Consider the following 16475-nt stretch of genomic DNA (forward strand, 5'->3'; position numbering starts at 1 on the left):
GATATATGATGGTCCCATTAAATGACAAACTGAAAAAATTGGGAACATACTGTTATTAAATTTTTTGGAACATACTGCTAGGGACATTGCATTGTTTGGGAGGGTATTTTACCATTTGATACAGGCATAACTGAAATGGGTAAGTAAGCACGGAGTATAGATATTTATCAACATATTTACCCTATTAAAAAGAAAACATGGTGAGCTTTCGATTTATTTGAACCTCTATCTATACTCTAAATATTGCCAGAAATTATTTCTTACTTGCGACCCGCCACAAAAATTTGACGGCGGTGAAACACCATTTTTCGGGTTGAACACACGTCTTACCACAAGGAGGATTGTAAAATGTCACAGTGGTAACGTCGCGTCGCATTCAAAATACAGGCTATTAAGAGTGATTCTCCTGTAATAAATAGCGGCGATATCATGTTGAATGCACTCAGTTCCTAATGGAGCACTGAAGTTAATCAACGTTGAGCGTGATTAGTATCCGGGTGGGTGATTATTTGGGCAATGCGTGCTGCTGGCTTTTACCCCGGCCTGGCTTGGTGACTGGGTGAGGTTATTGTGAGTAAGCATAGGCGTGCGGTAGCTTGTCACCGAGGGGGAGGTCAAACCCCCGTAACTAAAGACCTTAACAGTTATGCAGTAACGTTAAACTTCTATCCAACAATTTTATCTGTGACAAACAAAAACGGTGCTGTTTTCCTATAGCAAAGTTGCAACGCGGACAAACGCAAAATAGTCAAGTAAGTTGCGTTCGTTCAATTAACCCGTTTGGTGTCTTACTTACCAACAGAGCCAATAGGGAACAGCGCCTCAGGCTCGGTTTCAGGGTTAGCCCGTTTGGTGGGAAGGGGAATGATTTGCTTGCGGCTCAACTGGTGAGGTCCTTTCTGTACATCGTCTATATCAATGACTTCGTATGTGCGAGTGCTGGCGTTATAGTTGACCACTTCGGCTAGAATCCAGTTATCCTCGTTGTCCTCGACATTGCGAACCAGAGCCGCCACCATGTCACCGCGCTGTGAAAACCGGAATAGAAAAAGATAAAAAAAAAAAACAAACAAACAAAAACAAACACACCAAAACGCTTAACAACTTCAATGTGGTGGTGGGGGAAAAAATGGAGAATTTCCGTGCTAAAAGAGTGGAAGAAGAAAATTTGGCTGCCTACAAAAATGTACAAATTTCATCACACAAAAAAAAGGAAACTTTTTCAAAAATGGAAAACGAGTTTTGGCACCAAAAAGGCCATCAGGATTTATTTTACAGGAGGTATTTTAATTTATTTGTATTTTTCTGAGGTGCTTATTTCATAAATAAATTTGGCGGAAAAAGATTGAAAAAAAAAAAAACAAACAAACAAACAAAAACAAACACACCAAAACGCTTAACAACTTCAATGTGGTGGAGGGGGAAAAAATGGAGAATTTCCGTGCTAAAAGAGTGGAAGAAGAAAATTTGGCTGCCTACAAAAATGTACAAATTTTATCACACAAAAAAAGGAAACTTTTTCCATAATGGAAAACGAGTTTTCGCGCCAAAAAGGCCATCAGGATTTATTTTACAGGAGGTATTTTAATTTATTTGTATTTTTCTGAGGTGCTTATTTCATAAATAAATTTGGCGCCTAAATTTTATTAAGAACATTTTGCCATTCATAGTGGAAAGGAGAGATGAAGGTACGTGGATAAGAGAAACTGAACCTAGGAAAGGGAAGGAGGGGGAGATCAAAGTTATGCTTGAGAGATAAGGTTCATGAGGATTTGAGAGAGAAGATGTTGAATAAAGGATTGGAGGGGGGCTAAAAGGAGGGGGGGCTAAAAGGAGGACAAAGACAAAGTGAAAACAGAAGTAGAAGAAAATCTTGTCATTTCATACGTACATTTGCAATATGGGACGGATCAGCAGGAATGGCCCCCACAAGAGCAGCTGGTTTCTGCCCTGGTTTACCCACCCACAGGGGTAACGTGTGAGCTGAAGACTTTAACATTTTCATGTAGGCACTCTTCCTCATGACTTCCTTGCAGCCGGTGATCCTGGCCTGAGAACAAAAACCCAAACGCATTCGATGCCAATTACCAATATACAGAACTTGAAGTGGGGAAAATTTCCCGGAATCGAAAACGCGTCCCAGAGCTTACAAGGCAGACGCGCTACAACCCAAGCTAACTAGGCTGGCTTTGAAGCACTACTTACATAAATATAGGTACTTAATAGTTAATACAAGGTCGTTAGAGCATGGCTTGTACCTGTTCTTACATCACAGCAACCTGGTGCCACGGGTTTGATTCCCGCCCAGGGCAGATTTTTCCCCAATGGGGAAACATTCGTTCCTGGATCGGCTGGCTTTCCTCTTTCCTGTCTTTCTTCTCTCTTTGCTCTCCGGGACAAAGGACCTAAAAAAATGAGTCAAAGTCCCTCTATCAATCCTCAAAAAAAAAAAAAAAAAAAACACACAACTAACTTACAAGCCAGAGACACTATCCTCCAAGTTAACTAGGCTAATCTATATCAATGAAATTTGATTAACTCAATTGGAATTTTTACTCGTTATATTTTGGTCCCCATAGCACCTTTAGGGGGATACAAAGGAGTGCTTTTCCTGAGTGAGTTCTACAGTTCACTGAATCACCAGTACCCCATCAACAACAGTTCCAGTAACATCACTGATTTACTACCAAGCCAGCCATACAGGATTTTTTTTTTTCTTTCCCCAAGAGGTTTGACAAAGGGAACTGAAACATTTATGGTCGTATCATCCCGAAATCAAAGAAAGACAGGATAGGAAAAAGCCAGCCATTCCGAGAAGGAACATAATCCCATCAAGATAAAATCCACCCAGGTGGGAATCAAACCCACAGCCTAGCACTTACAAGGCAGACACACCACCAACCAAGCTAACAAGGCTGGCCACAAGATCCGAGTCATTATTACACTCCAGTGCTGATTGGAAAGCCAAACTCTCAAGATCAGTCAAGAGACCTGCACAGCAGACAACTTTGCAGATCTCTCTCAAGGGTTGTGGAGGAAGGACAAGTGGTTACTTACAAGTCTCTGGAGGAAGGGGGGATAGTAGAAAGTTTGTGTTCTTACCTCTGCTCCGGATTTTAGTTCTTTTCTGTTCGAGCCGGGGCGGATTTTATCCATAACGGTAATGTTCGTTCTCGGAACGGTTGGCGATCTCCTATCCTCTCTTCGATTTTGGGACGATAAGACCTTCGGCAGTTACAGTTTCCTCTGTCGAACCTCCTAATAATAATATGGTAAGGTTTAGGGCCACACTCGGAGGTTTTCAATCAACAAATTGGAATGTAGCATTCTTGATCAAAGAATAAAATGCTGCATTCTGATTGTATGATTAACTTTATAAACCCCGATTATCTCAAAGTGTGGCCTGGACCATAATGTTTTGTCTTGGTACAACTTGATTTGTTTACATTTCCAGTCCTCCCCTTTTTTCACTCTTATGGGATGAATTTCGACTTCAAAGCCAGTCAGAAAGACAGATTTTTGGGAAATAAGGACGTCAAAATACACAATTACATTTAAAATTATACATCAATCAATTTTATTTTATTTAACAAATTGATATTGATAGAAAGGAAAATATGAAAATAAAATGAGAGAGAATATTGTCCAATATTTAATTCCAAAAGGGGTTCTAATAAATACTTATGTACAGAAATGGTTCCAAACCAAAGTTTGAGGCTTGTCTCACATGAGAAGCGTAGACGCGCGACTTTGAGTAGCGCGTAGTCGCCTGCAAAACCAAGCATATGAAAATGTTAGAGAAAATCTGTGGACTCTTATACAAGCATATGAAAATGTTAGAGAAAATCTGTGGACTCCTATACAAGCAGACGCGCGACTTTGAGTAGCGCGTAGTCGCCTGCAAAACCAAACCTATGAAAATGTTGGAGAAAATCTGTGGACTCTTATACAAGCATATGAAAATGTTGGAGAAAATCTGTGGACTCTTATACAAGCATATGAAAATGTTAGAGAAAATCTGTGGACTCTTATGCAAGCATATGAAAATGTTAGAGAAAATCTGTGGACTCTTATACAAGCATATGAAAATGTTAGAGAAAATCTGTGGACTCTTATACAAGCATATGAAAATGTTAGAGAAAATCTGTGGATTCTTATACAAGCATATGAAAATTTTAGAGAAAATCTGTGGACTCTTATACAAGCATATGAAAATGTTGGAGAAAATCTGTGGACTCTTATACAAGCATATGAAAATGTTAGAGAAAATCTGTGGACTCCTATACAAGCATATGAAAATGTTGGAGAAAATCTGTGGACTCTTATACAAGCATATGAAAATGTTAGAGAAAATCTGTGGACTCCTATACAAGCATATGAAAATGTTGGAGAAAATCTGTGGACTCTTATACAAGCATATGAAAATGTTAGAGAAAATCTGTTGACTCTCATACAAGCATATGAAAATGTTGGAGAAAATCTGTGGACTCTTATACAAGCATATGAAAATGTTAGAGAAAATCTGTGGATTCTTATACAAGCATATGAAAATGTTAGAGAAAATCTGTGGACTCTTATACAAGCATATGAAAATGTTGGAGAAAATCTGTGGACTCCTCCTCTCAAGATCAGTCAAGAGACCTGCATAGCAGACAACTTTTGCAGATCTCTCTCAAGGGTTGTGGAGGAAGGAAAATTGGTTACTTACAAGTCTCTGGAGGAAGGGGGGATAGTAGAAAGTTTGTGTTCTTACCTCTGCTCCGGATTTTAGTTCTTTTCTGTCCAACAGCAAAAAGCTGATGGAGTTTGGGAAATTTCTCAGATACTTTCAATTATTCAATATGATAATGATGGAATGAACTAAGGAATAAAGATTGAAAAGATTTCCTTCTTCTGTTCTCTTTTTCCTTTCAAAAAATTTTATTTCAAAAATTTTCATATTTTTACTCGAATTTCAAATTTGCGCGCGCTTGAAAGTTGGTAACTTTTTAAAAAAAGTTAGTGACTTTTTTTCAAGTTGGCACAAGATTTTGACACCCGCAAAAATTTATCAAAAACAAAACAAATCAAAAAGGACCAAAAAAGAAGAAGCTGAAGAAGGCCTTTGAGCCCTTTGAAGTTGAAACTAGAGTTTTCCATAAGAAGGAATTTTAAAAGGAAGTAAAGCCAACGAAAAGGCAACTTTAAATGAAATGATTCTGTCTGCAAGGAGATGACAGTCAACGGAATCTAGGTAAGCTCATCATTCACTACAGTTTGGGTGGTAGGTACCTACCTAGGTGGTATCTTTGATTCTAAGATGCACCAAACAATACAACCCAAAGTATAAGTAGGCAAAATGATGTAGCTAGCCACAAGTACCAGCTTTGGAAGACAAGAGCTTGGATCCATGAAAAATTCCTGCTAAAAGTAACTTCTGTTGAAATTCCTATCTCCATTTGGGCTAAACCCGCGACCCAGTGCTTACAAAACTTACTTCGTTAGCGGCTGAGATTTTGCCTTCCTGGTAGCAGAGATCGTGTGTTTCCGAGATCTGTTTCAGGGTGGTCTCATTCTTGGCCATTTTCTTGTCAATATCTCGCACCAGAGAACGTAGCTGTTTCAGTCGCTCTTGAACCTTCATTGCGGCCTCTTCCGCCATTTTGATAACCCCCGTTGGATATGAGCTTTGGTGTATTAAATGCAAGTCGCTGAAATAAAAGAATAATGTGAGAAAAGATTACAACTAATAAACCAACCAAGCAAGTCCTGTATTGTAAAAGTGAAGTAAATAAAATATCAGTCTTTTTATTATACCTAATTATTATTATTATATCTTTTTATATCATTGTATTCCTGTCCGCTATAATGAGTAGGTACGAAAAAGGTGTTTGTGAACGCAACTAGTTTGCATTTGCAGTCGATCGCCTATGTGCGTGTTCAGCGTGTTGCATTCTGTGATAGTTGCGCGGCGGTAACATGGAATTAATTTTCAGTAACTTTTTTGTTTCATTATTTTTGTTACTGCACCTGCGAGTAAAAATTGCTAACTTCACAACGGTACCCATTTTCGGCAGTTGCCAACTTCCCAGCTTCCCACATACCAAGCGAGTCCTGTATTGTAAAAGTGAAGTAAATAAAATATCAATCTTTTTATTATAGGTACCTAATTATTATTATTATATCTTTTTATTATCATTGTATTCCTGTCCGCTATAATGAGTAGGTACGAAAAAGGTGTTTGTGAACGCAACTAGTTGCATTTGCAGTCGATCGCCTCTGTGCGTGTTCAGCGTGATAGCGTGTTGCATTCTGTGATAGTTGCGCGGCGGTAACATGGAATTAATTTTCAGTAACATTTTTGTTTCGTTATTTTTATTACTGCACCTGCGAGTAAAAATTGCTAACTTCACAACGGTACCCATTTTCGGCAGTTGCCAACTTCCCACAAAACACAAAACTTTTCTGCTAAAAAAAAAAAAAAAAGTTGTAAGTTCGAAGATACCTACAAGAAATCAAAAATCAATTAATCAAGTAAAAACTGTAAAACCAAGGTAAAAAGGAGGCCTTTTTGGCACTTCAGTACACACAAAGATCTCGAGATAATCCTAACAAATCAACTGAAACTTGAATTGATCACAGAAAAGTAACTTTGTGCAATGATATGGTCACCTTCATGATCCACTGAGAGGGGCGACTGATAAGGATAAGGTAAGTAAAAAATCACAAGGATTTCCAAGGGTTGACAAAGAACTTTACACTCCCAATCTTGTACTCTACCTATAAAGCCAAGGTGCTCATTATCTCAAGAGTCTCAAGACTAGATGTATTACATACGAACAAAATACCTAGAAGTAGTGTCCGAGTTTCAAGTGTGCATAAGATATTGTATAGGATTGGGACAAAAGATATAACCTACATGTAAAACTTTGATAGCATTGTCTTTTAATTATTATAGCTGAAGCACTAATGAGGCAGCTGATAAAATATTTTTCTTTTACATAGTTGTGAGGCTCAAGACTAATATTATAGGTAATTAATATCCATGTGTTTCAGGTCCCAAAGGTAATGATCATAATCTAAGCTGCACTAAATCCCATCTCATGGGTGCTTTCTTCTACAGTTTACGTTTAAAACGCCTCCTCAAAGCTTGGCCTGGACAGAAATATTTTGGGATTTACAGATTTCTACCTTTATTTTTTGGTGTTGGAGCAGCACTTGAATTTGCTATGATAAAATGGGAAGTGAACAATGGTGAAATCAACTTTTATAAAACATACAAGAGAAATCAAGCCGTGATTCTTGCTGAAGAGAGATTAAGCAAACTTGAACAAACATCAACTACTTGAAACTTGAAAAGGAAATAGTAACAATGTTTGGAAAGGTGGATAAAAATCCAAAGCCAATTCAAATTCAAAAGAAACCATCTCAATTTTGGTTTGGACTTGCCTCCATGTTTTCAATGTTCCTTGGTTCTCAGTTTGTTCATAGAATATATCGGCCATTGGATGACTTGAATAAAATGGTGGATGAAGAATTTGCAAAATTGTTAGCAGAAAAACAAAATAAAGAAGATAAATCAAAATCTTGAACATCACTTCAATGCCATAACTTGTGAGATCAAGATTGAACCCAAATTGCATAGTCCTTTTGGAGCAGAAAAAAATAAAAAAAGAGTATGTTGCATCTCATTGTACAAATGGTTTACACTAGGCCACCAATCAACCAAGATGCAACTACCCTAGTCTTTAGTTTTTGCTAACATAGTAGCATTGTTAATTTTATTAATGTTATGTATGGTAATCATTTTTAAGATGCAAAATGTTAATAAATACAAGTAAGTATGTAATAATATTTTTTTGAACCAAGCATTTTTTTTTTTTTTTTTTTTTTTTTTTTTCTCAGCTGAAAGATAGTGATTAGTAAAGTTTGTGTTTTAATTCAACAGATTTGCTTTTTGTTTGGATGTTTGTTTAATTTGGTATCTACATGACCTTAAAACATCAATTGGGGTCAATACAATGAGCAGGGTCCATTTTTGGTCCTCGAATTTAAACCTCCAGTAAATCCTTTGAGTTTCATAATAAACACTTGATACTAATTCTAGATAAATCTATAGGACAAAATCAAAATTATGATTATGAAAAGAGGAGGCTTAGTCTCAGATTAGGCAAGAGTCTGAGTGAGGTCTACAGTTCACAGAATTAGGAAAGAACTTAAGAACAGAGTTTTTGTCAAATCCAAGAAGGACAGGATAGGAGAAAGCCAGACATCTGAGCAGGATAAAGTTCACCCCAGGTGGGAATCAAACAGGCAAGCTAGCACTTAAGCTATCCTCCAAGTTAACTGGGCTAGCCTTTTTTTTTTTTTTTTTTTTTTTTTTGAGGTTTGATAGAGGGAACTGTGATTGCTAAGCTTTTATCATCCCAAAAGCAAAGAGGAAAGGGAGACAGGATAGGAGAAAGCCAGCTGTTCTAAGAACAAAACACCCAGACTAACCAGCAACACGTTTTGCCTCAAATGGTCACCCATCCAGATACCAGCCACGCTTAATTTTGCTTTACATTCCTGTCCTCCTTCTCTGTTAGCTTTCGGGATGATAAGACCTTAGCCGTCACGTTCCTGCTCTCTAAGAGCCATTTCACACTGAGCAAATTTACAGGATAGGAGAAAGCCAGCTGTTCTAAGAACAAAACACCCAGACTAACCAGCAACACGTTTTGCCTCGAATGGTCACCCATCCAGATAACAACCGCGCTTAATTTTGCTTTACATTCCCGTCCTCCTTCTCTGTTAGCTTTCGGGATGATAAGACCTTAGCCGTCACGTTCCTGCTCTCTAAGAGCCATTTCACACTGAGCAAATTTTTACCGCGCGGATTCCGCTCTCGCGGTTTTTTTCCGCCTAGTCAATGAGTGTTTAATGAGTCCTTTCACACACAGCGGTATTCTAGTGAAATCCGCGCGTTTTCCCTGCGGATCCGCTGGACGTCCGCAGAAATTTAGACCCGCGATCGCGGTTTTTTTCCCGCTGCAGTAGTAGTCATATTAGAAGTGTTGTGATGTAAGGAATATTGATAATAATTTTTAATTTCTTGAAGTGTTACCTACGTAAAACCACCAACCAAGCTAACAAGGCTGGCCACAAGATCCGAGTCATTATTACACTCCAGTGCTGATTGGAAAGCCAACCTCTCAAGATCAGTCAAGAGACCTGCATAGCAGACAACTTTTGCAGATCTCTCTCAAGGGTTGTGGAGGAAGGACAAGTGGTTACTTACAAGTCTCTGGAGGAAGGGGGGATAGTAGAAAGTTTGTGTTCTTACCTCTGCTCCGGATTTTAGTTCTTTTCTGTCCAACAGCAAAAAGCTGATGGAGTTTGGGAAATTTCTCAGATACTTTCAATTATTCAATATGATAATGATGGAATGAACTAAGGAATAAAGATTGAAAAGATTTCCTTCTTCTGTTCTCTTTTTCCTTTCAAAAAATTTTATTTCAAAAATTTTCATATTTTTACTCGAATTTCAAATTTGCGCGCGCTTGAAAGTTGGTAACTTTTTAAAAAAAGTTAGTGACTTTTTTTCAAGTTGGCACAAGATTTTGACACCCGCAAAAATTTATCAAAAACAAAACAAATCAAAAAGGACCAAACAAGAAGAAGAGGGCCTTTGAAGTTGATTGAAAGTATTGAAACTAGAATTTTCCGATTCCGAAGGAATTTTAAAAGGAAGTAAAGCCAACGAAAAGGCAACTTTAAATGAAATGATTCTGTCTGCAAGGAGATGACAGTCAACGGAATCTAGGTAAGCTCTTATCATTCACTACAGTTTGGGTGGTAGGTACCTACCTAGGTGGTATCTTTGATTCTAAGATGCACCAAACAATACAACCCAAAGTATAAGTAGGCAAAATGATGTAGCTAGCCACAAGTACCAGCTTTGGAAGACAAGAGCTTGGATCCATGAAAAATTCCTGCTAAAAGTAACTTCTGTTGAAATTCCTATCTCCGTTTGGGCTACAAACTAGAGTAGGTACCTACCCTTCTCAGGCTGAAAATGGAGTCGAGAGCATAGAGCTTGTAGGAGGAAGCAACAAATTAAAACTGCATAGAGCTGAAAGCACAAAGCTCTATGCTCTCCACTCCTTTCTGTTTTTAGCCTTAATTTGGGCTACAAACTAGAGTACCTAGGTACCTACCCTTCTCAGGCTGAAAATGGAGTCAAGAGCATAGAGCTTGTAGGAGGAAGCAACAAATTAAAACTGCATAGAGCTGAAAGCACTAAGCTCTATGCTCTCCACTCCTTTCTGTTTTTAGCCTTATTTAAACCATAGTACCCTAAATATTCTGTGTTTACTCATCTTGCCCTTTTTACCTTCTTCCTCAGCTCTTCTTTGTTTGTCAATTATCACTCTTGTATATTTTCAGGTTCTCTGTCAACAAATCCAGGCAAAATGGACTCTATTTTGAATAAGGACATTGAGCTAATCAAAGATCCAAAACCCGAGCAAAGATGTTCGTTTTGCTACTCGGCTGTAAACAACCCACTGAGATATGGTGATATGTACAAGTACAAACACATTACTGCACACTACTTCTGTGTGGTAAGTAGGTATAGTTGTATTATTTGATTTTAGTTATCACATCATAAATGTCTTTTTGGATTAGTTTGGACAATGGCCCCCTACCACACCCACTGCCAGTCCAAACCAATCCAAAGAAAACTTTAATATGATGACAAAAAAAAGAGTCACATAATCAAATAAAACCTATTGCTTGCTTATCCTTGGTTTTGGGGTTGGCTGACCACAAGCAATGGGAAGTATCAGAGTCACATAATCAAATAAAACCTATTGCTTGCTTATCCTTGGTTTTGGGGTTGGCTGACCACAAGCAATGGGAAGTATCAGATTGTCAGGGAATAATAATTAAATTTCAGCTGAGGTTCTGGGTCTGGAATAGTATAGATTCATTCCAATATGACTTGGGCTTGAACCACCAACCTCCAGATTCAAAGTCCCCTGTGCCACCAGAGTCATATTTTCCTTTTCCCCTCATCTGAAGCTTGTTTCCCCTCTGCTTGCATGCTAGTGCTTGTACTAATCCTAGGAAATCCAAATCCAAAGTTACACAATATCAAAATCACTTCCATATTTGATAGGTAAATATTATGACTCCACTACTCCACTGAAATCGGTTTGGCAACTAAGATTTTTTTTTCCCCTAAATACCTAGATGTAAGTTTTATACTGTCATGTTCATTTCCTGATGTATGTCCTTTCTCACTGATTTTGACTAAACTTATTATTGTACATTGTTAAAAATAAAATGTCATATGATAAATAAAGAAATAATGCATAAAAAATTACTCGAGTCAAAATGGAAAGGAAATTGTGTTTTGCATGAGTGCTTGTCACTAGTGATGGGTAAATACCCGGGTACTTATTTTTGGGGTAAATACCCTGGGTATTTACCCGGGTAAATACCCAATTTTTATAAATATCCGGGTATTTTCAATTTTAAGCTCTAAAGTTCTTTAGAGACCCCATCTTCCATCTCCTATTGATAATGATAACTATTAAGCTCATCATTCTTGCATGCTAGTGCTTGTACTAATCCTAGGAAATCCAAATCCAAAGTTACACAATATCAAAATCACTTCCATATCTGATAGGTAAATATTATGACTCCACTACTCCACTGAAATCGGTTTGGCAACTAAGATTTTTTTTTTTCCCCCTAAATACCTAGATGTAAGTTTTATACTGTCATGTTCATTTCCTGATGTATGTCCTTTCTCACACCATGGGAGCTGACTCTCTATCATTATTTGAGGTTTTGGTTTAAAAAAATATATAGTTCTTGTCATCTGTAATTGTAATTTTATCGGGTTGTAAGACACAATATGTATATGTACAAACCTAGTTATTAAGTTAATAAAAAGATGAAAATACTACTGCAGTATTCTCCATGGCCTAGTGGGTATCACATTAGGCTTGCACTTCAGAGGTCCATGGTTCGATTAACGGCGGATTCTTTTTTTTTCGGCTCTGTGTTTGGAATTCGTTGAAATGTAGAAACTGATTGCAAAGGAGGCACTTAGTAATGCTGTGATATCCACAAAAGGTCATAAAAAACTTATTACCACAAAACAAATTCACGACAAAAATACTACATCGTCTATGGCTATGGCGAGTGTCTGACCCTGTCAATTCATTTGTCCCATTTGCAGAGCGTGGGATTTGATCCGGTGTTCTACCTGTGGTTCGGAGGGTACTCACAGGCCATGTTCTGGTCTGCCACTCTCGGGGGATGTTACCTGGGATTGTGCCTCTTGTCGACAAGTTATCAAACGACAAACAGAGTCCGCCAGTGGAGAAATTGATGCTTCAGTGCAGCTTCAGGGCCAGTATTTTGTTCATAAAAATATGGCTATTAAATTGGAAAGTAACCAATAGACATCTTGGAAGATGACATGTAAGTAGAGTCGTATTTTATTATTGAACTTTTTTTTTAATGGAGGAGTTGCAATTGGGAAAAATTATTAATTAAAGGTCGATTCCTACGTAAAAAGTTGTGGAAAATCCAAATCCGAGGTCAAAACTCGGAAAAAGTAACTTTCAAAGGTCGAAAATTCAATTTTTAATTGCCGTCCTAAAGAAAAAGTTCAAAGAGTTGTGACGTCAGATTTCACGTCAAAATGCGCAGAAACGCTTGCGCACAAACAAACGAAGCGGCATGAATGATGACGTCATCGCCTACGGGAGCGTATGCCGTGACGTCAAACTTCACGATTTACCGGTATTTTTTAAATCTTTGACGTCATCGCGTACGGGTAGCGTATGCCGTGACGTCAAACTTTACGATTTACCGGTATTTTTTTTAATCGATTTATCTCGGTATCTAGAAGTCGTAGAAGAAAAAGAAAAATTCCGTTGGTCCTCATTTTTCTTGCTCTATGACTTTGAAACATCACCCAAGTAAGCGCAACTGATCTATTCTTCGACATGATTCAACCGAATAGATTTCAGACGTCATCACTTGCTGCCACAGGCTACTTATGTATTTTCAATTTTTATCTGAAAGAGGGCCTCTGAGTGAAATTTTGCTATCCAAGAATCGAAAGAGTCTGTCTCTCAATTTAAGGGGGAATTTATAGGATCCAAATTTGCGCCTAAACTCATCTGTTTGCTGATTTACTGATATCCATATTTTTGATTTCAGGGAGGAGCAGTCTGTTGAGCCTGATACATGCAGTGCTCATTTCTGTACGTGTAACAAAGGTCGCGATTATATGAATACAAAGGGGTGAGTCTGATTTTCTTAATATTAAGTACCTTCAGTGCAGCTTCAGGGCCAGTATTTTGTTCATAAAAATATGGCTATTAAATTGGAAAGTAACCAATAGACATCTCTACCACCTAACCTTCAGGGTACTCATACACTGTAAATAAAAATCCACCCAGGCTAGTAAGAGCTGTATTATTGTGTGGTCAAATTCTCAAATAAATTATGAAATTTCATGCCCTGACTAGGATCCAACCCATGTCATCCTGTTTAGGTACTAGGTGCATGCCTTAACCACTAAGTAGCTAAATACACATTAGGTATTTAATTTTCTCCTGGGACTGCTCTGTCATTGATTGCTTCAAGGCACAATGCCTGATCCCTGGAATCTCATTTCTCATCGAGACTCCTCTTAGAGACAAATGTTCAAAACAAATTTGATTTGATTTTCTTTCAGAAATGTTGTTTTTGCAAGCGAGGAGGTGCTACAGCTCAGTGCAATTTCAAAAGTCCAAACAAACAGAAGTGTCAGCTCACGTTTCATTTGACCTGCGGAGTCACTCAGGGAACATTGCATTATTTCTTCGGAAAATTTCAGTAAGTTTGAACCAATGGGAACTGTTGGATCTCTCCTATCTTGTCCTGCTTTTTACTTGGGGGGAGAAAAACTGAGGAGAGTGTATTTGGCAGTTCAAGATTTATTATTATTTTTTTTTTTTATTATTATCCTAAAATCAATGAGAAGGAGGACAGGATGGGAGAGAGTCAGCCAATCTAAGATTGTACTTCTGCCTCCTAAAACGTGAGTGCAATAACATGATGGAATTTCTGGAGAAGTCATGGAATAGGTAGTAATGAAATTTCATTCCGGGAAAAGTGTATAAACCCTCCTTTTGTAGGTATCCCTTCTATTCTAATTCAATACATGTGAACCTAATTCAATACATGTGGTGTAGTGGTTAGCACGGTGGACTTCGGATCTGGAGGTTGGTGGTTCGAGTCCAAGTCAAGACATAAAATTTAGCGTAGTGTATTAAGCAGGGAACGACATTTGTGACAAGCATTTATGCCTAACACAATTAAAATTCCTCTGTTCTCTGTCCTTTTTATTATATAAGACGTACGTATCCCTTCTGTTCTAATTCAATACATGTGAATAAGCGTACCTTCTTCTCAGCTTGGGCAAAGAATCTGAGTGAGGTCTACAGTTCACAGAACCACTAATTATTTATTTACAGATCCCTGTGTCACATGCATCGGCGACCTCAACGGGTGCCCACAGAGTACATCAAAGACTCGGCTGTGCAATGTCTCATCTGTTTCGACTTCATTCAAGATGTCAACTCAACTTCCAGCTCCCTGTGGGCACCCTGCTGCAAGAAGTACTACTTTCACAAGGACTGCGTACAGCGACTGGCATACTCGTCGGACGTAACGAAGCAGACTAAGCAGGGAGGTTTCAGTTTCAGTTCAGTACTTCAGTAGGTATCAACATAGTTTGTAGTGCGCTTGCACTCCTGTCTTTCTCTTTCCTTATCCTTATTCCTTTCGCTAGAGTACTAGAGACTAGAGTTGTGAGTCTGAGGTTTCATAGGGTGTCATAATCATAATTCAAGTTCTGAAACTTTAACTCAGAGGTTTCATGAAACCGGATCCGTATTCTCAGTTTTGAAACCGCGTTTCGAAACAGTTTCATGAGACACATCACTAGTTTGATTCCCGCCCAGGGCAGATTTTTCCCCAATGGGGAAACATTTGTTCCTGGATCGGCTGGCTTTCCTCTTTCCTGTCTTTCTTCTCTCTTTGCTCTCCGGGACAAAGGACCTAAAAAAATGAGTCAAAGTCCCTCTATCAATCCTCAAAAAAAAAAAAAAAAAACACACACAACTAACTTACAAGCCAGAGACACTATCCTCCAAGTTAACTAGGCTAATCTATATCAATGAAATTTGATCAACTCAATTGGAATTTTTACTCGTTATATTTTGGTCCCTATTGCACCTTTAGGGGGCTACAAAGGAGTGCTTTTCCTGAGTGAGTTCTACAGTTCACTGAATCACCAGTACCCATCAACAACAGTTCCAGTAACATCACTGATTTACTACCAAGCCAGCCATACAGGATTTTTTTTCTTTCCCCAAGAGGTTTGACAGAGGGAACTGAAACATTTATGGTCTTATCATCCCAAAATCAAAGAAAGACAGGATAGGAAAAAGCCAGCCATTCCGAGAATGAACATTATCCCATCAAGATAAAATCCACCCGGGTGGGAATCAAACCCACAGCCTAGCACTTACAAGGCAGACACACCACCAACCAAGCTAACAAGGCTGGCCACAAGATCCGAGTCATTATGTGATGTAAGGAATATTGATAATAATTTTTAATTTCTTGAAGTGTTGTAAACCGCTGTGTGTGAAAGAAATCGCGGATTTTGCAGGCGGTAAAAATCCGCTCAGTGAACTTGAATCTTTATTTTCAGCCATGCTGAGGTGCGGTATATTTCTGCCTATCCGAGATGCAGAATGGGAGAGGGACCCTCAAGAATGAACCCTATTTGTTAGGATAAATTTATTGATTGTTTGTTCCCTCCGTATGTTTGTTTAACTATTTTTGCTGTTTTGTATCATATCACACAAAGGTAATAAGTTCTGTAGTTACCTATTTCATAACTTTATAACCTAGGATGTCTAATATAAACATATTTAATAATATCTTTGCTGTTTAAATATTTATTTACAGATCCCTGTGTCACATGCATCGGCGACCTCAACGGGTACCCACAGAGTACATCAAAGACTCCGCCGTGCAATGTCTCATCTGTTTCGACTTCATTCAAGATGTCAACTCAACTTCCAGCTCCCTGTGGGCACCCTGCTGCAAGAAGTACTACTTTCACAAGGACTGCGTACAGCGACTGGCATACTCGTCGGGCGAGTACCACTTCCGATGTCCGCTCTGCAACAACCAGGATAAGTTCAAACAAGGTAGAATAGAATAGAATAGAATAGAATAGAATATACCTTGTTTATCCTGCCAGAATGAGACTGAAAAGTCCCTTTACTCCCGCAGTCTTACTTACCTTGTTTATCCTGCCAGAATGAGACTGAAAAGTCCCTTTACTCCCGCAGTCTAAACAAGGTCTTATATATTTCATAGGTGTAGTATAAACATAATAATATTATGTAAAAAAAACTTTGTTTAAATAT

At 38.3% G+C, this 16475-nt stretch overlaps 4 protein-coding genes across 7 annotated transcripts in view; 3 read left to right on the plus strand and 1 right to left on the minus strand.

The window, feature by feature from the left end:
- Positions 1-326: 326 nt before the first annotated feature.
- On the minus strand, positions 327-9464 carry LOC103507980 (SAGA-associated factor 29-like). Its single transcript, XM_026822701.1, has 6 exons — positions 9305-9464; positions 5450-5690; positions 4754-4796; positions 1892-2145; positions 797-1028; positions 327-406 (listed from the first exon to the last, which is right to left on the minus strand). The coding sequence occupies exons 2-6, from the start codon at positions 5639-5641 to the stop codon at positions 327-329; spliced, it is 801 nt and encodes a 266-aa protein (XP_026678502.1). The 5' UTR covers positions 5642-5690; positions 9305-9464.
- On the plus strand, positions 3544-4600 carry LOC108252234. 2 transcript variants are annotated; one of them, XM_017443554.2, is made up of 2 exons: positions 3544-3845; positions 3933-4600. In XM_017443554.2, the coding sequence occupies exons 1-2, from the start codon at positions 3786-3788 to the stop codon at positions 4443-4445; spliced, it is 573 nt and encodes a 190-aa protein (XP_017299043.1). In that variant the 5' UTR covers positions 3544-3785; the 3' UTR covers positions 4446-4600. The 2 variants fall into 2 exon arrangements, with proteins under 2 accessions (XP_017299043.1, XP_026678496.1); XM_026822695.1 differs by having other exon boundaries at positions 3546-3736; positions 3866-4600.
- LOC108252235 (small integral membrane protein 4) lies at positions 6435-7843 on the plus strand. Of its 3 annotated transcripts, none has more exons than XM_017443557.2 (2): positions 6435-6684; positions 7036-7843. In XM_017443557.2, exon 2 carries the CDS (start codon positions 7083-7085, stop codon positions 7326-7328), a length of 246 nt encoding a protein of 81 aa, XP_017299046.1. In that variant the 5' UTR covers positions 6435-6684; positions 7036-7082; the 3' UTR covers positions 7329-7843. The 3 variants fall into 3 exon arrangements, with proteins under 3 accessions (XP_017299046.1, XP_017299044.1, XP_017299045.1); XM_017443555.2 differs by having other exon boundaries at positions 6436-6690; XM_017443556.2 differs by having other exon boundaries at positions 6438-6625.
- A 2320-nt stretch (positions 9465-11784) lies between the features above and the next one.
- The window catches only part of LOC103507981, a 22311-nt gene continuing 17620 nt past the window's right edge, over positions 11785-16475 (plus strand). Inside the window, exons 1-5 of the mRNA XM_026822702.1 lie at positions 11785-11814; positions 12212-12308; positions 13204-13247; positions 13724-13863; positions 16009-16253. Of these exons, the coding sequence (XP_026678503.1) occupies positions 11785-11814; positions 12212-12308; positions 13204-13247; positions 13724-13863; positions 16009-16253 (556 nt within the window). The remainder of the gene's footprint in view (positions 11815-12211; positions 12309-13203; positions 13248-13723; positions 13864-16008; positions 16254-16475) is intronic.

The sequence above is a fragment of the Diaphorina citri genome, unplaced genomic scaffold (genome assembly GCF_000475195.1).
Source record: "Diaphorina citri unplaced genomic scaffold, Diaci psyllid genome assembly version 1.1 scaffold356, whole genome shotgun sequence".
NCBI classification, from domain to species: domain Eukaryota; kingdom Metazoa; phylum Arthropoda; class Insecta; order Hemiptera; family Psyllidae; genus Diaphorina; species Diaphorina citri.